Raw genomic sequence first — 22,707 nt, 5'->3', positions numbered from 1 at the left:
CAAAAAACTCTCCTCATCACTTGTTGCTCTCTCTTCAATTTCTCTTCATTAATTCTTCCTTATGATGCTCTCACATAATCACATTTTAATTAGCTTCTCTCCCTTCCTTAAGAAGGAGTTTTCTTATTTAAAGCTAAGAAAATATTGAGAAGTATAAAATTATTCTTCTTTCTTATTGATCTTTTAGTTTGATTCCTATTTATTTATCTTATGATTTATGATCTTCTTCTCTAGTTCAATTTCTATTTAGTTGACAAGTATAAAATTGATTTTGAATTTATTGTTGACCATAGTAGTTTAATTTGGTTGAATTTAATTGCTATTTATTTTATGGTTGCTTATAGTGAATTTGTTATATTTAATTTCTATGAATATTATTACTTGTAAATGTATTCTAGTTTTTGTTAGATTTAATGTTTTTTTTTCTTTTTTTTCTAAAACTAATCCAAGAAGACATGTATGTATGTATATATGTCATACTTTGTATTTTTCTTGAATTGCAAATCAATATGATAGTGTTACCTCGGCTCCCCAACCAAATATTTCTGGTTATACCCCAGGATAAGCTATTCCCAAAAAGATACATAGGAACCACGGTTGAAATAAGTTAAACAAGAGTTGGAATGATATCGAAAATTAGATGACTGACTACAATCAGGGGTTGACCAAGCTTTGAAAACTAACATAGTTTCGGGAGAAGTACCATATCTACATTCTTGATGGAGCACTCTTACTCCAGCTGAACCTTGTTATGAAGCTTCATTTCCATATGGTTGTGGCAGCACTGCTTAATTCTCAAACGGGTAATTATTTTCTCAATGTAATTTATTTAGTTAATTTATAAAAATCAAATAAGATCTAATGATGTCTTCACATAGTTACAATCATTATTCATCAACAAATATGCCCCATAATTTACTCATTATTCTTATGCTATTAAGTTTTGTAGATAACTTGGAGTTGTTAACATTTTAATAGACATTTGGTATAGTGGATAATAGGTTGGACCTAAGTGCAATGACAAGCGCTTTTGCCCAAGTGATGTGTTACTCATGAGTTTAAGTTCCAAAGTTGGACTCTCCAATTGGAGAAAATACACCTTGTTTCGGTTGTATACTTCCTCCTACTCACAGCTAAGTGAGTCCCACAGCTTCTGCCCAAGTGATGTGTCATGAGTTTAAGTTCCAAAATTGGACTCTCCAATTGAAGAAAATACACCCTGTTCGGGTATATATTTCCTCCCACTTACAGTTAAGTGGGTCCCAGTTGTAGGACCCACTCAGCTTTGAGTGGGAAGAAACATATACCCGAAATAGGGTATACTTCCTCCTCCAATTGAGAGTAAGGTTGTTTACTGATCATCTCTCATTGACCCTACGAAAATGGGGGAGTCTTATGCACTAGGTACAACTTTTTATCTACACTTGGCCAAAATAAATAAATAAATATGTAGTAATTTTGGGCTTTCAGTTGTCAATGATACAATGGTATCATTCTTGTGGGCAATTGTTAGCCCTAAATTCCATGATTTCTATTGTAAGGTTGAATTTATTCAACCATCTAATTGGCTTTATTCCGTACCAAATTTGCTTGTAATTCAGCATTTAGTAACCCTGTATTTAGGTGGGTTTGATGTAAGGGTAGTGAGTGAGAGAAAGTGAAGATTGCTCAAGAGTGTGCAAGAAAACAGAGACTCGCGGCTGGGCCTCGCGGGTGACTCACGGCTTCAAGTCGCCAGACGTAGCACACGTGCCAAGCATGCTAGAAGGTGAACAGTCATGCAAGCTGGAGCACTACAGAATAAAACAGGACAACTGGCCATACGGTTATCTCGCGACTGGATCTCGCGACTTAGTCAAGTCGCGAGGTCAAGCCGCGAGCCACCCCTGTTTTGTAAAACCTGACGTTTCACATTCCTCTCCCACTCCAGTATAAATACCCTTTTTACCCACGATTGTGAGAGAGCTTCCAGAGAGAATTTTGAGAGAGAAACCCTAAAGAAAAACAAGATTGATTCACCCACAATCTATATATTAGAGTCTCTTCAATAAACTCTCTTCTCCTCTTGTCAAATTGAGAGGCATTATACCACCTGATTCACCATTATTTGTGAGAGAGCTGTTTGACTTCTGGGAAGCAGTTAAGGGACCAATCTTCATTGGTTGATGCTACTCTAGCGGAATCCGGGAAGCTAGAAAAGAAAAAGAACCTCGTTGGAGCAAAGCTTGGAGGGCTTAGGTGCACTGGGTAGATTAGGCTTGGAGGGTCTATTGCTGTCCATGTATCCCAACTGTATTTTCTAGTGGATTGTTTACCGCTTGGAGGGCGGCGGAGAGGTTTTTCGCCGAGGGCTTCGGTTTCCTCTTCGATAACACATCGCGTGTTGTCTTTGTGTTTGCATCTTCCTTCCTCTCTATCTTTGTCTTTTTATTATCTGCTGTGGATTGTATTTTGCTTTGGCTTAGATAGTTTTTAACCAATTCCATATTATAGCTTATGTTAAGTTTCCGCACACTTGTTGTTTGACATATTGCTTGAATTGGTTAAGTTGTTATTTGGGGGTCTAAACGTTCAAGGGTGTTTATACACGTTTTTGAACTTTCATCTATGTTTACCTACCTAAGTGTGGTGAGTGGTCCGTTCATCCCTCCTTGGAGTTAAATTGAATAGGTTTATAACTACATTGAAGATTAGATCATCTAGGAATCCTGTGGGTCAATGGCCTTGCATAAGATCATCAAAGTGTGGAAGCCTGCCTCTCTACAAATTGATCTATAGGTCTTTGTTTGGTGCATTCTATTATGACTAAATGCATAATTCTCACCTTTGACCATAAAGATGGATATAAGAAAAGGGATGAGGGTGGCAGTCTCACTCCTAAAGGGATCCCTATGGAATTGAGTGGTGCTTGGTCTAGGGAATTATTAACCACCATGCCCCAAGCATTGGCAAAACAAAGAACACTAGCCATGGTAGATGGGGAAAATTTTGGAGGATATTCATTACAATGTACAACACAACAACATTAGAGTTGTAATTTTATCAGTTCCTCATGTTGTTCTAGCTGATAGTAGGAAGTTAGCCTATATGGCAGGGAAATAGATACCAAATTTTGTAAGATAATGCAATCTATTCATGAACTTTTCTTTCTTGGTATTTAATTGTATATAGAAAAGATACATATTGAGAAAAATTGTAGTAGTATTATTTTTATTGCTGAAGTGTCAAGTTGTGAATAAAGCAACATCATTTTCACACAGGTCCAGTAGTGAACACTTTCATTAGTATCAATCACAACATGCCACCTCAGCAATTATAAAACAATTGTGAAAAATTTTGTCTTTAGACTTTTTTTTTTTTTTTTTTGAGAATAAGTCTTTAGACTTTTTATTTAATAACCTTTTGTTAAATAATAAGTCTAGAGAGACTTATTATTTAATAAAAAGTTATTCAAGCTATTTTCTTATTAAAGTTTATGGGAAGATCAACACGGTCGTAAGTCTTATCACCAGGTAAAGTGGCTCATAGATGTAATTAGTAAGGTGTGGTCTCTATGTTACAAACCAAAGAACTTTGTCTATAAAAGAAGAAATCCAAATGAGGCTTGCAATAGTTGGGTTATCTTTGAGTGTTCCTGGCCCAATTCATAAGCAATTTCTTCAATTTTTTTTATAAATACCCTTTTAGATCTTGTTTGCTTTATTATTATTTTTAGTTTTTAGTTTTTATCGATGAAAGAAATAAGGTGAAAATGGCTGCATAACTAAGCCAACTTTAAGTGGGTTTAGTGATATTTTTCAAACTATGAGTAGGAAACGATAAAAAGGCCTCACAAAATTAAGATGGACAAAGTTTAATTATTTTTACATTATATAAATTGTATTTGTCAAACATCTATATCTATATATTATATCTGTGGGAGGCAAAAAGCAAAAAATCAACTTTATGTCTTAAATGATGATTTTACTATTTGCTATCACAATTAATTTCTTTAGAGATGGGAAGTCAAGTCTGTTTTATGATATCCAATACAAAGATTAAGAAGGCTTATGTCCTATAATTGAACGAGAAATGGCGTTTATTTCATTGATGTTCAATTTGAAAGTTGAATAAAGAAAAAACACAAGTGTTTGTCCTCGGGTCTATTTCGAGGAAGAGGTTACAAAATGGATGAACTCTCTTTCTTTCTTTTTCGCACTCTTTTTTCTATCCCCATAATCCAGATCATTTTCTTGGTTTATATATCTAGCTTTAATGCATCTAGATCCTACACTTAGAGGGCTAGGATCGCACTCCTAGAATTCTTGTCCCATCTAGAACATACCAGAAAGCTTTACACTAAAATCTTAGCTATGCCACCATTGTTCATGGTCACTTCTTCATTAATGCAGCTAAAGAAGTAGTTGTCTTGTATTTAATGCAGAGGGGATGACTTCTATATCCTTCTTTCTTCATTCTTCTCGTATTCCGTGCCAAGTCAGTTTTCTTTCCTTTGTAGTGGTTTAGCTTTGTGCCCTTCATATAACTAGTGTTCGTCCTTCCCAAGTTCGAAGTATGTCCTTGGAATCTTCATCAAGTATGTTACCCCAATCTCCCTTCAAATCATGAGATCACCGCCCAAGATCAATTTTCGGATTTTAGCTCATCGAAAATAACCTAGACTGCCTATTTACCTGTTTTTGTATCCTCGTCCCCCCACAATATCTAAAAGCTGAAGTGTAGCATTTATTCTTACTACGCTCCTGTTAAGCCACATCATCATCCATGGTCACTTCCTCATTAATGCGGCTAGAGAAGTGGTTGTCTTGTATTAATGCAGAGGGGATGGCTTCTATACCATTCTTTCTTCAATTTTCTTGTATTCCATGCCAAGTCAGTTTTCTTTCCTTTCTAGCGGTTTAGCTTTGTGTCCTTCATATAACTAGTGTTCGTTCTTCCGAGGTCCGAAGTATGTCCTCGGAATCTTCATCAAGTGTGTTACCCCAATCTCCTTTCAAATCATGAGATCACCACCCAAGATCAATTTTTGAATTTTAGCTCATCGGAAATAACTTTGATTGCCTGTTTACCTGTTTTTGTATCCTCATCCCCCCACAATATCTAAAAACTGAAGTGTAACATTTATTCTTGTTATGCTCCTGTAGCATTTATTCTTGCTACGCTTCTGTTAAGCCACATCATCATCCATAGTCACTTTCTCATTAATGCGGCTAGAGAAGTGGTTGTCTTGTATTTAATGCAGAGGGGATGGCTTTTATACCATTCTTTCTTCATTTTTCTCGTATTCCATGCCAAGTTAGTTTTCTTTCCTTTCTAGCGGTTTAGCTTTGTGCCCTTCATATAACTAGTGTTCGTCCTTCCGAGGTCCGAAGTATGTCCTCAGAATCTTCATCAAGTATGTTACCCCAATCTCCCTTCAAATCGTGAGATCACCACCCAAGATCAATTTTCGGATTTTAGCTTCTCGGAAATAACCTTGACTGCCTGTTTACCTGTTTTCGTATCCCTATCCCCCCACAATATCTAAAAGCTGAAGCGTAGCATTAATTTTTGCTATGCTTCTGTTAAGCCACCTGATCATCCATGTCATTGCCACATCATTATTTTTTTCATATTTATTTTTTACCTTTAATTTTTTTGACAATAATAAATATATAAATATATTGGCTTTAAAATTCAGCATAGGAGGTTTTAACTTTACATATTCATCTACTTTAATTTTAATGTTATAACTAAGTATTGTCTATACATATTCCTCTTAGACGGTTTTAATTTTGCATATAATTTTTCCCCTTTATCTTCCTTTATTTAGGTTGTTCTTATTCTCATCCTCTTACTATTAATTTGTCACTTTCCCCCATTTATGCATATTTTTTCCCATACAAAAAGGTTATCTCTCTCTCTCTCTCTCTCTCTCTCTCTCTCTCTCTCAAATTTTTTTTTTTTTCCATTTTGTTTGATTTTTTTATGAGGTTTGTACCTTCATTGTCTTATTATTGACTAATTCATATACTTTCCTGAATGCAACTATTTTTTATCATTTTATTTAAAACACTAAATACTTTTAACGTTGTTGGACCATATTTGGGGAAAATCATATTATAATATGTCCATAATTTGTGTTGTTGTCAAGTTTTAGTATATTTGGAAAACAACAGGATAGTTTGGACAATATGATGAAGAACAATTAGTGCAATTGAAGAAGATGGTCATTATACAGTTTCATTTCACTGTTTGAAAATATTTTTTTTAATAAATTAGCACCAAATTGTTATGTCTTTATTAGATGATGTTTTTAGATGCTTGAGTAATTATTTTAAGCATTTACGAATATTTTGTATTACTCATCTTTCTTATTTCATTAGTGTATTCTTTGAGATTTTAAAGTTATTTATTTATCTATTCAATTTTCACATGTTAGAATAGATTATGACAATATTAACACAATACTTCTTCTCTTTTCAAAAAAATTTTCTCTACCTTTTTCCCCTTTGTACTCTTAGTTTTTTTTTTTTTTTTACTATTATTATTAAGAAAAAAGAGTAACAATCATTATATATAAAGCTATAACCAACACTTTTGCTTGGGAATAGTGACATATTTATATTGTTTTACTTCAAAACCTTATTAAAAATTTTGAGTTTGATTATAAATTGGATATTTGGCTTGATCACATCACGTTTGAAATGTTTTGGAGAGTATTTCAAGCAATAATTCTGTAGGTAATTCATGTTGTATACTCATTTTGTGATTGTGTAGAGAGTAGTTGTATGATGTTTTTGGTTTGTAATTTTGAAGTTGTCTAGGATTGTAATTTATAGTGTTTTGTTTGTTTTATGGATTAGTGATTGCTTAAGTTATTAGCAATTATTTTTCATTGTTTATTTACTAAATAGAAGCCTTTCATATACCCTCTATTATAAAACCGAAATCTTATAGTATTAAATATATATTTCAATTGTAACTGATGCTTAATAACTTGCCCAAAGCCCCAAATTGTTATAGATAAGACAAATATATAAGTACAGAAATATATCTTCATGTTTGTGAGTTTGATTGGATGTTTACATAGCTTCTTTATCCTTTAGTCTTAAGTTTTTAGCCATTTTTTTTTTCATTGTCTTTTTTAGTGAATTGAAGCCTTTCAAATATCTTTTACTATAAAGGCCAAATCTTATTGTATTGAATATATATTATCATTGTAACTTACGTTTAATGTTCTACCCCATAAAATGTATCATTATTTAGATGTCTTGATTTGAATTGATTTGTTCTACATAATTCTTATTCACCAACCTAGCTATGCCTTAATCAATATTATAGTGTTTTCATTAGCCACCACGCATTCCATGTACCTAAATGGTCAGCAAATGATGAGGGCACTAAATAAATTAATATGGACATTTGAAAAAGTTTGTTTAAAACTAAAAAAATAATTTCCAAATTTTATATACTTTTTAATGATACACAAAATTTTATAATTAATTTTTATTTAAAAGTAGTGTTTTTTCTACTTTTTGAATTCCAGAGAAAAATTGTATTATTTTCATTTTAGTATGACAAAAATTATATATATTACATTTGAGCTTGTCTTTATAATAACTGAAAATATGATTATGAAATACATTATTATTTATTAAATTAGTCCAAACTACAAAAAATATATTTAATAAGACCACCTAAGAATATTATCACGCGCAACGCACGGGGTTCGCAACTTGTTAGCACTAAAATCCATGATAGGTACATATTTGGTTCTTTAAAGTCCCTCTAGCATTAAAACATAAAGTATTTTCTTTTACATTTATCTTTTTTTTTAAAAAAAATTGGGGGTTGTCGGTTAATTCCTTGTATATGACAACATAATGTTTTTAAGGTTTTACAGAATGTATAAACTAATAATCAAACTTGGTTTGCTTATAGTGAAAATGTTCTCACACACTCGATGATGTACACTTTATACACACAATATCTATGGTTTCATGCTTGATATCCAAATTTAAAATTTAAAATAAGTGGTATGTAAGGACAATGTAAAAACTAAGGAGTGTGCTAGAATCATGTCCTAATTCAAGCCAACTTAGCATTGTTTCTATCTTTTTCTTTTTTAATAAACATGCATAATAAAAACTATATAATATAAATAAATTTGAGATTAATTACTCTCACTTCCAAAAGAAAATATTAATCCAATTTTCCATGAAGGCAGGTTCCTTTGGAGTAGGCAGATCCAAAATCTCACTCTTAAGCATTGAAATAACAGTAGACACATTTGGCCTATCTCTTGCCAATTCTTGCACGCACAGTAGTCCGACATGTATACATTTTGAAATGTCCATTTGAAAGCATGGATCCCATATTGTTGGGTCTACCAAAGCCATTATGTTGTCATCTTTCCACAATTTCCATGCCTGAAAATTAACAAGTGTGAAAGACAAAAATTGAAATTGATCAATCTTTTTGAAAGTAGACCATGTCAACAATGAATAAATAAATCAAATAGATAAAATAGCTTTTGAATTTGACTAAATTTTCTAATATTGTGAACATTATTAGTTAGATTTACCAATCCAGCGAGGCCCGAATATTGCTCCTCATCGCAAATGCTAGTGTTTCTTCTCCCACTAACAATATCTAGTAATAGCACGCCAAAGCTGAAGACATCTGATTTCTCTGAAAATAGCCCTCGCATTGCATATTCAGGAGACATATAACCACCGTATACAAACATAGAAACACATCCATATTATTTGAGTATAAGTGGTGCCATCACCTATATTTAATTTCAACAAAGCTCTTACTATGTCCCGACAACTCTTTTAGTTTTTACTTGATCTTCATTGCCTCCAAATATTCTAGCCATACCAAAATCCGATATTTTTGGATTAAGCTCTTGATCTAACAAAATGTTAGATGCCTTTAGATCTCTATGAATAATCTTTAGTCTAGAGTCCCTATGAAGGTAGAGCAACCCTCGACAAATTCCTTCAATAATGTAGAAACGTTTTCTCCAATTAAGGAGTTTTTGGTGGACTGGATCTAATCAATAGTAAGCCAAATGAATAATGTATGAGTATAAATTTGTATAGAGAAAAAAATATAAGATTGAGAAAACAATTTGGGGCATAGTTAGCACAAAAGTATGCTTCAAAGGACTAAATTAGCACAGTGAAACTTATTATTAAAATTGATTTTGTTTTGTTTTATGTACTGACTTACTTGATATTCAAGATAAGTAAGTGTATGAACTAACCAAAAAGAATTGCATCCAAACTTTTGTTTGGCATATATTCATAGATTAACATCTTCTCTTCTCCCTCAATGCAGCAACCGAGAAGTCTAACAAGATTCCGATGTTGGAGTTTAGTAATCAATGCCACCTCATTCATAAATTCTTCCAGTCCTTGTCCAGAGGCTCTACACAATCTCTTCACTGCTATTTCTTGTCCATTATGCAATTTACCCTATAAGAAAGTAAAGAATATCAGCACATATATTTTTGGGAAGGAAAAATGAACTTTACATAAGAAATCATTACCCTATAGACTGGACCGAAGCCACCTTGTCCAAGCTTATTAGCCATATCAAAGTTGTTTGTTGCTGTTGCCAATTCTTCCAAATTAAAGATTGGTAGATCTTGGAGTTTCACATCGTTTAGGTAGTCAAACAGTAAACTCTCATTGCTTTTACTTTTCATTGCTGTTGCCAATTATATTATTTAGTAATCCATCTTGTAGTGCCTAGTCTCTGCAGCAAATTAATGGAAAATTGGGCACATTACCTCTCTTTTTCTTAGCCATCCACCTCCAGAAGAAGAAAGCAGTGCTGGCTATAGCAATCACTCCAATTGTCACTGTAATTGCAATGATTACTCTCAAATTTCTCTCCTCTTCTGTGTATAAGAAAAGTTTTAAACTAATTCAGTCAAAATTGAGTAAAGAAATTTAACATAAAAATATTGAAATCCTATTTGCATTTGTTGTAAGTAACCAGTTAACCAAACAAGTGGCCCAACTGCTGGATGACCAGAAGCATACGATTATAGAAAACTGTGACTTAAAAGTTAAAACAAATCAACTTACCGAATTCTAAATTGGCCAAACGAATATATATATCTGATCGTCCAACAGAGAAATGTCGTAGGTCAATTAGGTTTCCACTCCATGACAAACAACCAATGCCAGTATAATATCCATAAGCTACACAAGAACAATTCTCCAAACACTGCTTTCGACAATCTTCTATATTCACATCTAGTGCCAACTCTGCAAAGTCTGGCACTTTGATCATCTCCAGTTTTAAAAACCCATCTGCTTTTCCTTCTTCAATACTATTGTTCGTTCTTTCACACTGCAATGGTGTCCTCCTGACACATCCACTAGTCCAATTTCCTCTATTCCATTCCTTAATAATCTTCGGCTCAAACCCTCTCAGACAACTGCAGATTGGTGAACTCAGTAAATCACAGCTTCCAAATGCACCACATGTGCCATAAACATCGCACTCATCTTCTGGATTTTTATGCACAACCTCCCAATCCTCTTTCCCATCATCCCAATATGTATGCACTACATTTCCTTGCCAATCCAAAACAATTTTTGACAAATGTAACATGTCCAAACCAGTAAAAGTTTCAAAAACAGTCCCGTTTGCGTCATCAATGAATGTAAATCCAGTATAATATCCTGGATTCCAGTTTGGCATTCCAATAAAGACCTGACCGTTCCATGGACCAGACCGCCAATATGGGCGACCCTCTTTCCAAACAAAAGCTTCAGGAATTTTTGGTGGATCAATGCCTGAGGAGAAGCTACCAATGGATGGATCAGAAGGGCTTTTCCATGATGTCAACTGTAGTCTCTGATCTTTCTTTGAACTAGTACTAAGTTTCATCCTTGACAAGATGGTATCAGAAGGATGTTGAAAACTTTCCCATAGTACCAGTCCTGTAGTATCAACTCGCAAAACAAGGTTTCCGAAATCCCCAAGAGTGGCACTAGAATTGGTTACAGAATTTGAAACATTCGATGACCAAAGAATATCTGCCTGTCCATTTAGTACCACAAGATTGCCGTCCTCAGATATAGTAAGAACCCCAGAAGAATCCTTGAGAGGTTTCTCTCTATTAGCTACCCAGATGACAGTGAATACAGAAATGTTATTATACCAGATTCCGAGGTAGCGATTGGTAAAATTTTCAGGGCTGAAGAATCCTAGTTTGAAAACACTCCCTTTGGAAATTATGTATTCAGAGTCGCTGATCGATTGAGATGATCTAACGGTGTCAATGGCGACAGTTAAGTATAAACAGAAGCAGCAAAGGACAGGCAACAGCAACAGGTTTGTCTTGCTAAGAAGTCCCATAACTTGCTCTGAGCTGCTTGTGTGTGAGAATTAATTCAGAACATGCTGCCATATTCTTCTAACCATTTATGATTTTAGCTTTTAGTTTTCTAGGATAAACGTTAACTCAAGATGTTCAAAAGTCTAACATCCCGCAAATTTGTTCATGTCATTAAAATCAAATTATCAAAATGTGCTTATACCCAAGGCTTCAAGTTTCTTCCTTCGACAGAAAAGACAGGTTGAAACTGAATACAGATTGGATTGGTTACATCAGAGAGAGAAATAGAGAAATGAGAAAATTTTGGAAAAACGCGTTTGGATCCAATCTAGACTTAAGACCGGATGGTTATTTAGTCAAGATACAATTTGAGTAATAATCATGGATAATCAATAAATCACCAACACACCATGCTTACTTTGGAATTAACGATGGAAGGAGGCTGTGTTCTGTGCACTTGTCTCCTTTGTCTTCAATAAACAATACCAGTTGATTTGCATTTGGGTTGATTGGCAACCTATTCAACAACACCCATAAGTGAGTCTTTTTTTACTCTTTTCAGTTTTTCTCCTTCCTCTCTCACTCTCTCCTCCCTCATTTTCTCAGTTTTTCTCATTCATCTCTGTGTCTGATTAGCTTTTTCTTCTATCCTTCAAAGTTGTTTTATTCTACAGAGTTCCTCAGATTGCTAAGCTCAAATGCCTTCCAATTATAACCTCCAGAGATCCATGTGTGTGGTTAAAAGTAGGGCTGTCCAGCGGTTCTTTGACCCGCCCAAACCGACCGGGTCCGACCGACCCGCATCCCAACGGGTGAACCCGATACCTGTAGTGAGTCGGATTCGGGTGTATTTCTTTCAAAACCCGAATAATCGGGTCGGGTAACGGTTTAAGGAAGAAAAAACCCGCATTACCCGACCCGACCGATATTTAAAAAAAAAAAAAAAAAAGGGTAATTCAGCACCCAATTCAGTTTACCCGTGAAGACTGAGTTGCTGTCCAGGACTGAAATGAGGGGACTGATTGGACTTAAAGCACTGAGTTTTTTGTTTTTTTTTGTTTTACACGCTAAGTTCAAATCAGCCCACTTGCTCCTAAGATTTTTACACACCAAGCAATCATGACCGTCCGATTTGAACGTGATCAACGGTTAAAGCACTCAGTTTTTTATTGATTTACACGCTAAGTTCAAACTTCAAATCAGCCCTATTGCTCCTAATATTTTTACACACAAAGCAAATCATGGCCGTCCGATTTGAGCGTGATCAACGGTCTTGATCCTTCTGAAGATCAACAAATCCATTCCAAGTTCCCAACGCACAAAAGAAAATCCCACAAATCTCTCTTCATCTTCAGACTCTCAGAGGTGCAGAACGGCTAACCCTCACCTCACCTCAAATCATAGTCAAAAATTTCCACTTCCCCAAGCCATGGCCGGTTACCCTCCCTCAGCCTCAAGAGACCCTCAACCCTCATCTCTTTCTCTTTTAAATAGATCTGATTTTTCTCTCTGTTCCACTTTTCTCTGCTCTCTAGTCTCAAAATCCCTCTTTTATTTTGGAACACTTGACTTCAATCCAACTCTCCAAGTCTCCAACGGACCAAACACCAAACCTTGCTGGTTCATCTTCACACGTATCCCCGCTGAGCAGAGGATCGGAGTGTTGTCGCTGGTCTGTCGCACCAAGGGCACCGTCCGCCGCCTCTCAGCCTTCAAGCACGGCGACCGCGGTTTCGCTTTCCTCGTCAACAGGTTCGTGTCGCTCAAACAAATCTGTTCTTTCTCTTTTTTATTAGTTATTTAGATTCTTCAGTTCTGATTGTTTTTTAAAGCTTTTAAGATTATTTGATTGCCTTATTGTATAAAGAATGGTGAGGATTTAACGAATAATACAGACACCAAACAAAGTTTGTAACTTTTTGAAGTAAAAAAATATTTGAGGTTACGGATTGTGATTAGTGCTCAAGCACCTCCTTTCCATGTAAGAACACTGTGAGTCTGTGATGTTGAGGAAGTTTGTTCAAAAACCATTGGCTATGTGTAACTAAGCAAAGTAAAAAAAAAAGAAAAAAAAGAGAGAACTAAAGACAATGAGAGTCTCAGATCACTTCAACTGAAGTTGTGTCTATGATCTGGTTTTATAAAAAAAAAAAAAAAAAAAGATTTGGGAAAATGTATTGGGCCTCTATGTTTTGAACAAGGACAATTTCTTTCACATGCTTATAGTTATATCAGTTCTTAGTTTTGTCTTGACTCTTAAACAATGCATACTTGCAATTTAAATGAAATCATGAAGTGCCATGTAATTTACCTTGATACAGAACACTGAGTGTTAAATGAAATCAGTACTAGTGAAGTAAATTCTTATGCATAATGATATTTCTTATTTTACAAAGCTCCAATGTATGTGATTTTGCCCTTTAAGAGGTCAACTACAATGATCTTTCTTAGTATTAGTTTTTTTATGGTTGTTTGTTTATGCTTAAATTTGATGTCTTTAGGTCATGGAACCCTCTATTGATGCCCCCCCTTCCCAAACAACACCCGCTGCCCAAGCTGGACCTGCTGTCCAAGCTGAACCTGTTCCCACTCCAACAAATGCTGAGGCACTTCCACCTAGACCTAGTGATAAAACCAAAGTGAGTGAGATAGCTGTTGATTGTGGTAATAATAGGAAAAAGTCTAGTGCCTGGGATCATTTTGAAAAAATAAAAATGAGTGAGGGTCAATTTAAGGCTGTTTGCCATTATTGCCAAAAAACTTACCGTGCTAATAGTAAGGGTCATGGTACTACTAATTTATTGAATCATACACCAAACTGTGTTAAGAACCCTAATAGAGCTTCACTTAAAGGGCAACAAACCTTAGCATTTGAACCCAAAATGAATGGGGAGGAAGGGTTTAAGCTTGTACCAACAGCCTTTACTGTTGAGGCTTCTAGGAAGGCACTCGCAGAAATGATTATAATAGACGAGTTGCCTTTTAGGTTTGTTGAAGGGTATGGGTTTCAAAAATATTCAACAACCTTACAACCTAAGTTGCAAATTAGGGATATCCCATCTCGTCAAACTGTGGCTAGAGATGTGATTAGCATTTATGGTGTTGAGAGAGAGAAACTAAGGGAAGCCTTGAAAGGTCGTAGGGTGTGCCTTACTACAGACACATGGACTAGTATTCAAAATCTGAATTATATTCCCTCACAGGTCATTTTATTGATGATGATTGGAACTTGCATAAAAGAATTTTGAATTTTTGTCAAGTGGAAGACCATAGGGGGGAGACTATAGGTAGAAAGATTGAGATGTGTCTCCGTGAGTGGGGTGTTGATGGCATATTCACCTTGACAGTGGATAATGCTTCCTCTAATGGTGCTACCATTAAATTTTTACAAACAGTAACTAAAGATTGGAAAGGGACTATTTTAGAACATGAGTTCTTGCACATGAGGTGTTGTGCACATATCTTAAATCTGATTGTGGGAGATGGTATGAAAGAAATTGATCCGTCCATTGCTAGGGTGCGTGAAGCAGTGAGGTATGTGAAGTCCTCACCAAATAGAAATCAAACTTTTAGGAGTATTATGGAGAGATTAGGTATTGAATCCAAATGTTTACTAAGTCTTGATGTACCAACTAGGTGGAACTCTACCTATCTCATGTTAGATACTGCTGAAAAATTTGAGAAAGTGTTCCTAAGAATGGACTTTGAGGATGATAGCTATTCTTCATACTTTTTGAACAAGGAAAATAGTGGTGGTTTGGGATCTCCTTGTGGGGTTGATTTTCAAAATTGTAGGACATTTGTGAGTTTCTTGAAACTTTTTTACAATGCAACTAAAAAGTTCTCCGGTTCTTTGTATGTGACTTCAAATACCTTCTTTGATGAGATGTTTGTGATTCAAGAAAATATTGCTCATTTAATTAAATCTCAAAATCATCTCTTGAAAAACATGGCAACTAAAATGGAAGCTAAGTTTGAAAAGTATTGGGGGAAAGGGGATAAAATTAATAAGCTTTTATATGTGGGTGTGGTGCTTGATCCAAGGAAGAAAATGAGGTTTTTGAAGTTTTCTTTTTTTGAAATTTATGGGGATGAAGTGGCTAATGAGATGGTTGACTTGGTGGGGAGTTTTATGGCTAGGTTGTATGATGATTACTCTAGGGTTGATTCACCAAATGTGGTGCTACCAAGTGAGAATGAGAGGACACACATGGAAGGTGATACAGTTGGTTGTAGTGATCCGTATGCAATGGTTAATTCACGATATGAGCGGTTTTTAGAGGTTGAGAAGTCTATAGGGTGTAGCAATGAGATGGAAAAATACTTGGCTGAAAATTGTGAGAGTAGAAGGGATGTGAAATTTGAGATTTTGGGATGGTGGAAAGCCAATTCAGATAGGTACCCAGTGCTGTCCAAAATGGCTAGGGATGTGCTGGCTGTACCTGTTTCTACGGTTGCTTCTGAATCGGCTTTTAGTACCGGAGGGCGTATACTTGATCCATTTCGAAGTTCACTCTCCCCTCTCATGGTTCAAAATCTTATTTGTGCTCAAAACTGGCTGCAAGCCCATGTCCCAATTTCTTTTCGCAAGTCAAAGGACGAGATGGAGGCCTTGGAGGATGAATTTCATGAATTAGGTAATATGTTTAACTTCCAATCTTCTTGTTTACTAAGTGTTATTAAATGTGTCATATACTTGAGCAAAATTTAATCTATTGTCTCAATTTTTTCTTTTCTAGTTTTAAAACAAACAACAACAGCAGCAAGTTCTAGTTCCTGTTCAAACAAAGGTGGTACTCGTACCACAGTCAATATTGATGAATGATCACTGATTGGGTATGTTTCTGCCTTTATAATTTTTGTTCATTTTGGTGTCCCTTTTGGTTATTCTATAGCTGTTATTCTGTCTTTATATAGTATTGATAAATATTTTTCCCCTTGTATTGTAGGAGGATGGAAGGTCGCCTTTTGTATAGGAGGCAGTTTTTTTGGATATATTTTGAAGCTTTTTTGGACAGATGTGTAGCTTTTCTAATTATAATTATACATGAACTCTTGTCTTGCTTAGAGGAAGGAAAACTTAGCATCTGTGTAGGCTTTCCTCTCTATAAGTTATGGACATGTTAACTATAGAAAATAGAGTAGTTCTTTACTGCATTAGGAAAGCTATTTTTTGGAAATACTTAATAGTATTTCATAGTTGTAACTTATTATATATACTGCTGGGAACTGCCTACTGCTTTGGTAGTTTATTGCCTTGTGCAGTAACTGCCTTCTCTGCTGCCTCTATGGCTTTATATATCAAATTATGAAGATGATGTATTTTTAGTAGTGCTTGTAGCCTATGTGGTTCTGGAAATTTGTTTGATGTGTGGAATGGTTGGTAGGTACTAGGTATGTTTTCACCTTGACAGATTGATGAATGTGGAAACAAAATGGTACTGCCTAGGCCTTAAGGCTTAGGCAATTTGGAAAATATTTGTTATAAATTTATAATGTGTGGATGATGAAAAGGTGGTAACAAAAATGGTAATTGTGTTTTATTGATGAATGTGGAAACAAAATGGTACTGCCCAGGCCTCAAGGCTTAGGCAATTTGGAAAATATTTGTTATAATGTGTGGATGATGAACAGGTGGTAACAAAATGATAATTGTGTATTTGTGTTTTTATCTATTTGATTAATGCCTAGGTTTTACATTCTATTGATATTTAACAGGTATCCAGATTTTACTTTGAATTCATACTCAATGAAGGCCTATTTTACATACTTTGAATTCATACTTTGAATTGATAATGTATTGATATTTTACATTCTGGGAAGTATGAATTTGGAGTTTTGGACAAATTATAGTAGAGTTGAAGGCCCATTTTAAAAGAAATTTAGTAAAAAACAGGCCCAATCTGATATGTTAAGATTCAAAAACTATTAATTCGTTGAAAAGTCCAATAATTTCGGCCAAAAGGCCCAAAAAAATTAAATTCAATAAAATTTACAGAAAAGGCCCAATAAGAGGTCCAACCCGTTCAAACCGATGATCCGACCCGTTCAAACCGATGATCCGACCAGGCGGGTTTAACCCATATTACAAATGATTGCGGGTCCGCTTTTCAGTGACCCGACCCAATCGGGTCGAGTGCGGGTTGGGCCCAAACCCGGGCTGACTCGACTCGTGGACAGCCCTAGTTAAAAGATTGGACACTTCAAAAGCTAAACACTGTTTAATCTACTTTATCAACTCCCCATGTGTGATGTGACTTTTCTTCAATTACTCTTTATTTTTTATTTTTTATTTTTTTTGAGAAGATCTTTTTTTTATAAGATATTTTTGTTTAATTGTGCGTCTATATAATATATAACACATAAATTGCCTAGTATATCGTATAAGTATATAACCTTAACTCTATGTAAATAAATAATTTCACAACAAATTTAACATCTCTCAAAGTGGCAAGCTATTAATGGTTGATAATAAAATAGTATCAATAATTGGTCTAAATAAAAATCAGTAAAAACTTATCAACTCAACTATTATTAGAAAAGTTATGAAAAATTAGTGTTTATAGTATTGCTCATCATATAAATATAAAATGTATTATTTGATTAGATATTTAATTTCTTTTTAGATATTTAAATTTTATATTATACTAATTATATATAATTTAATTTGAAAATATAGATTTACGGAAATTTTATTTCATACAAGGTAGAATTTTTACTCTAAACTACTCTAAGTGTATATGTGTGTGAAACTCCTTCTTAGAAACTTGAACCCCAGTCCTTACCTCCCACACTCTACAAACATTTATATTTATGGAGTGATCACTGCACCAAGGGTGCGCGATGGTTTATGGAAAATTTAAATATTATTGATATATATATAATCTTATAAAGTAATTAAAATCAACAAAAACACATTCAACACCCTGATGTCTTCACTCTATAATTACATTGTGAAAAAAAAATTATTTTTATTTTTTGGTCAACCCTCCCACACACAGAATCCTAACTTCACCACTGCATGTTAAGTTGACGAAGGTTAAACCTACAACAGGTTTTTTTTTTTTTTTTTTTTTTTGAAAAGAGAACTTGGCGACTAAAATGTTACTAATATTTTTACAATAATTATTATGCAATCAATAAATATTGTTATTAATTATTATGCAATCAAAAAATATTGTTTGCATAATAATTATGCAATCAATAATAAGTATGAAGTTATAATGCAATCTGTTGGGACATATGTGGATTATGTTAAGAACATATGTCATTTAAAATTGGCTAATCCTTTGACAAAATGCACTTTACTTATAATTGGGTAGATCTAGGATATGTTTAATACTTTAAAGAATATTAGTTCAAGTCCAAGTATTGAAGTAATGCAAATCTGTTCAAGAATCAAGTGAAGAAATGTTGTTCTTTAAAACTCGGCAAATAGCTCGACAAATGTATCTATCGAGATTTAAATGTGAAGCTCGACAAATAAGCTCGATAGCAATATCTATCAAGAATTACGAAAATCAATTTTTCAAATATGTTTTTCATACATATCCAAGTTATGTGCTTAGGTTTTCTTTTCTCACAACCCTAGACATATATAAGGATTATTTTAAGGGTCGTCTCAGTTGATGCAACTTGATGCAAATGTTTTATTCATACATATTATGATCAGAGACAATTTGCCCTAGTTCATCTTTCTCTTGAAGAATTTGTTGCATTTGTACGCCGTAGGATTTTGTAACCAAGGAGCTTCTTGATCTTTATCGTGTGGATGAACTAAAGAACTTTGCAATCAACATCCTTTTCAAGTTGGTGTGTTAGTCACGTACTTGGATCTGTGTATTAATTGGTTAGTCACATACTAGGAGCCGTGCATTAAAATGAGAGATTGTTACTACATTACAAGTCCAATTGTGTATTAAGGTAAGGATTCAACTGTAAGTTGGTATAAGGTACTAGAATTCTTTTACTTGTAACCACTTGTTTTTTTTATAATAGTGGATTCTTAGGAGTGGTGACCTTAAATTCACTCAGTGGAGTTTTGCCTTGGTGGTTTTCCCCATTTGTAAACAGATCACCTGTGTCAAATTTAATTTTTGCTGCATTTAGTATAATTAGTGATTTGTTTGTGCTACCACGCTATTGAATGTAATTGAGTCTAGTTAATTAACTTGGGTAATTAATTAAATTGTAAGGGATCAATTCATTCTTAGCCTATCAGGTGGTATCAAAGCAGGCACACTCTGATTAGAATTAATCTTTACTGTGTGATCCATTAACCCCTGTTTTCATGGCTGCAATCAGCAAGAAAAGATCTTTTGTTTCAAATACATCTTATTTTCCAATCTCTATTTGATTGAGTGTCTAAGAAAATGCAAGTCTAAAAGTTATTTGAAAGCTATCATGATGATTATTGAAAAAGATCTTATTGTGATAAAGAAAAAACTAGATTGTCTCAGAATTAAAATATGCAGAGGAATTCATCTGAGAAGAGTGAAGGTTAAAGGCTTTGTTCTTATATGGCAGATGAGAGAAAACACCATTCCTACAGATTTGTCATCTAAGCATGAAATGTGTTTTATGATGAAGTCTGCATTTAAGGTAATGGATACATGTTTGTGGTACTTTGACAATGGATGCTCACTACACATGACCGGAAACCGCTCTCTCTTTAAGGTTTTCGAGTCTAAAAAAGGTGGAAATGTCACTTTGGTGATGAGAGCAAATCACAAATAAAAGGAAAATGAACTATCTCTCTATCTGGACTGCCAGACATTGCAAATGTACTATATGTAGAAGGTCTAAGGGTGAACTTGTTGAGTATAAGTCAGATATGTGATCAAGACTTCATGGTGCTATTCTCAAAAGGAAAATGCGTTGTGTTGAATGAGTTTAGGAAGAAACTCATTAGTGGCGTTCACACTCTAGATAATTGCTATGGACTAGTACCTAATGTTGATACTGTGTGCAATAGCATTCGATTGCCAAATGAAGACCTATGGTACCAAATGATAGGACATGCTAGTTACAAACATCTCTCAATTGTATCTAAGCATGAATCAGTTTTGGGGATACCTAAGCTCTGCAGAGTGAACAATGTTGTGTGCGGACCATGTCAACTTGGGAAACAGACAAAAGCTAAACATCCAAACACTCAGACATCAGCTACATCTAGACTTTTGGAGCTACTACATCTAGATCTCATGGGTCCAACTAGAACCAAGTCTCTTAGAGGAAAGAGATACATCATGGTTGTGGTAGATGACTTCACTAGGTACACTTGGGTTATTCTTCCAAGATCCAAGTTAGATGCTCCTGAGACATTGAAGCCTTGTGCACAAGATTACAAAATGAGAAGAGTTTAAAGATTGATCGAATTCGAAGTGATCATGGTAAAGAATTCAAGAACTCATACATGGAATCCTTTTGCACTATATCAGGTATATCTCAAGAATTCTCTACTCCTATTACTCCTCAGCAGAATGGTGTAGTAGAAAGGAAGAACAGAGTCATTCAAGAAATGGCTAGAGCCATGTTGCATAACAAGGATGTGGCTAGAAATTTATGGGGAGAAGCCGTTAACACTGCATGTCATACAGTTAACAGGGTGTTTTTTAGACCTGATACCAAGAAGACTCCCTATGAATTGTGGAAGGGAAGAAAGCCAAACATGAAGTATTTCAAAATCTTTGGAAGTACCTATTTCATCCTTAAGGATAGAGAGAATGTGGGAAAATTTGATTCCTAAAGCGATGAAGGAATATTTTTGGGATACTTCTCCACTAGCAAGGCTTATCGAGTATACAACAAGAGAACAAAGAAGGTGATGGAAACAATCAACGTTGTTATTGATGAAGTTTCAGACTCTAGTTCTGAGAAAGTTAGTGAGGAGATACCTAAGGAAATAGTTGATCAAGAGCCCACATCTCCAAGTACTCCAAGTACTCTAGGTGTTGTAGAAGGTTCAACAGACATACCTACCTCACCTGATTCTGAATCTCATGAAGAGAAAGGACCATCCTCAAGGATCAGGTTGAATCATCCTCCTGAACTTATTGTGGGAAATATGAATGAACTTACACTAAGAAAGTGTACTGTTGATAAATGTGTTGCTAACTTTGTGTCTTATTCTTGCTATTTGTCACAGATTGAACCCACCAAGGTTGAGGAAGCTCTCGAGGATGAAAGCTGGGTTGAGGCAATACATGATGAACTGCTTCAGTTTCAAAGATGTCTGGACCTTAGTACCTAGACTGGAAGGTGAGCACATCATTGGCATAAAGTGGATATTCCACAATAAGACTTATGAGGAAGGGAAGTGATCCACAATAAGGCTCGTCTTATGGCTCAAGGATACTTACAAATGGAAGGAATAGACTATGATGAGACATTTGCTCCTGTAGCTCGTATGGAATCCATCAGACTATCATCTTCAGGTCTACAAAGGATGAACTGGCTCATAATTTCTCCAAACTCATGCAAGCCGAGTTCGAGATGAGCATGATTGGAGAGTTGGAATCACTTCCTTGGGTTGCAAATCCGTCAGCAAGAGTCAGGTATATTTTTATCTCAATCCAAATATGCTAAAAATCTTGTGAAAAAGTTTGGTTTGGAATCTGCTAGTTCTGTTAGAACCCTCATGAGCCCAAATGTTAAACTCACTATTGATTTGTTGGGAAAAAATGTTGATTCTTCTCTCTATAGAAGCATGATAGGTAATCTTCTTTACCTTGCTGCTAGTAGACCTAATATTAGTTATAGTATAGGAGTGTGTGCTAGATATCAGGCTAATCCCAAAGAGTCTCATATGATTACTTTGAAAAGAATCATAAAGTATGTCAAAACCACTGCCGATTTCGATGTGTGGTATAGCAAGGACACCAATGATGTCTTAGTTGGGTATTCTAACGCAGACTGGGCTAGTAATGCTAATGATAGGAAGAGTACTTCCGGGGGGGGGGGGTGTTTTTATGTGGGTAATAATCTTGTCTCCTGGATGAGCAAAAAACAGAATTCTATCTCTTTATTCACTGCAGAGGTTGAATACATCGCTGTCGGTAGCTGGTACACCCAACTTCTGTGGATGCAAAAACTCCTCTGTGATTATGGTATTCATCAAGAACATCTTACCATCTACTATGACAATACTAGTGCCATTAACATCTCTAAGAATCCGGTATAACATTCTTGAACAAAACATATAGAGATTCGACATCATTTCATTAGGGAGCTTGTCGAAGATGGTACCCTCACTCTTGAGTTCATTCACACTGACGATCAAAAGACTGATTTGTTCACTAAATCTCTTGATAGCAAACGGTTTAAATTCCTTCGCCAAAACATTGGTGTCATCTCCATGGATT

At 35.0% G+C, this 22,707-nt stretch overlaps 2 protein-coding genes across 3 annotated transcripts; one reads left to right on the top strand and one right to left on the bottom strand.

Moving 5' to 3' along the window:
* Positions 1 to 8,140: 8,140 nt before the first annotated feature.
* On the bottom strand, positions 8,141 to 12,083 carry LOC115992745 (G-type lectin S-receptor-like serine/threonine-protein kinase SD1-13). 2 transcript variants are annotated; one of them, XM_031116968.1, is made up of 7 exons: positions 10,083 to 12,083; positions 9,782 to 9,892; positions 9,539 to 9,699; positions 9,254 to 9,464; positions 8,802 to 9,039; positions 8,567 to 8,717; positions 8,141 to 8,411 (listed from the first exon to the last, which is right to left on the bottom strand). In XM_031116968.1, the coding sequence occupies exons 1-7, from the start codon at positions 11,362 to 11,364 to the stop codon at positions 8,166 to 8,168; spliced, it is 2,400 nt and encodes a 799-aa protein (XP_030972828.1). In that variant the 5' UTR covers positions 11,365 to 12,083; the 3' UTR covers positions 8,141 to 8,165. The 2 variants fall into 2 exon arrangements, with proteins under 2 accessions (XP_030972828.1, XP_030972827.1); XM_031116967.1 differs by lacking the exon at positions 8,802 to 9,039 and having other exon boundaries at positions 8,567 to 8,673; positions 10,083 to 11,591; positions 11,763 to 12,083.
* Positions 12,084 to 13,848: 1,765 nt separating this feature from the next.
* LOC115989883 (zinc finger BED domain-containing protein RICESLEEPER 1-like) lies at positions 13,849 to 16,055 on the top strand. The gene is made up of 3 exons (XM_031113757.1): positions 13,849 to 14,443; positions 14,548 to 14,878; positions 14,981 to 16,055. The coding sequence occupies exons 1-3, from the start codon at positions 13,849 to 13,851 to the stop codon at positions 16,053 to 16,055; spliced, it is 2,001 nt and encodes a 666-aa protein (XP_030969617.1).
* The last annotated feature ends 6,652 nt before the right edge of the window (positions 16,056 to 22,707 follow it).

The sequence above is a fragment of the Quercus lobata genome, chromosome 5 (genome assembly GCF_001633185.2).
Source record: "Quercus lobata isolate SW786 chromosome 5, ValleyOak3.0 Primary Assembly, whole genome shotgun sequence".
Taxonomy (NCBI): domain Eukaryota; kingdom Viridiplantae; phylum Streptophyta; class Magnoliopsida; order Fagales; family Fagaceae; genus Quercus; species Quercus lobata.
The sequence above is the reverse complement of the archived record's forward strand: the minus strand, read 5'-3'. Positions and strand labels throughout refer to the sequence as shown.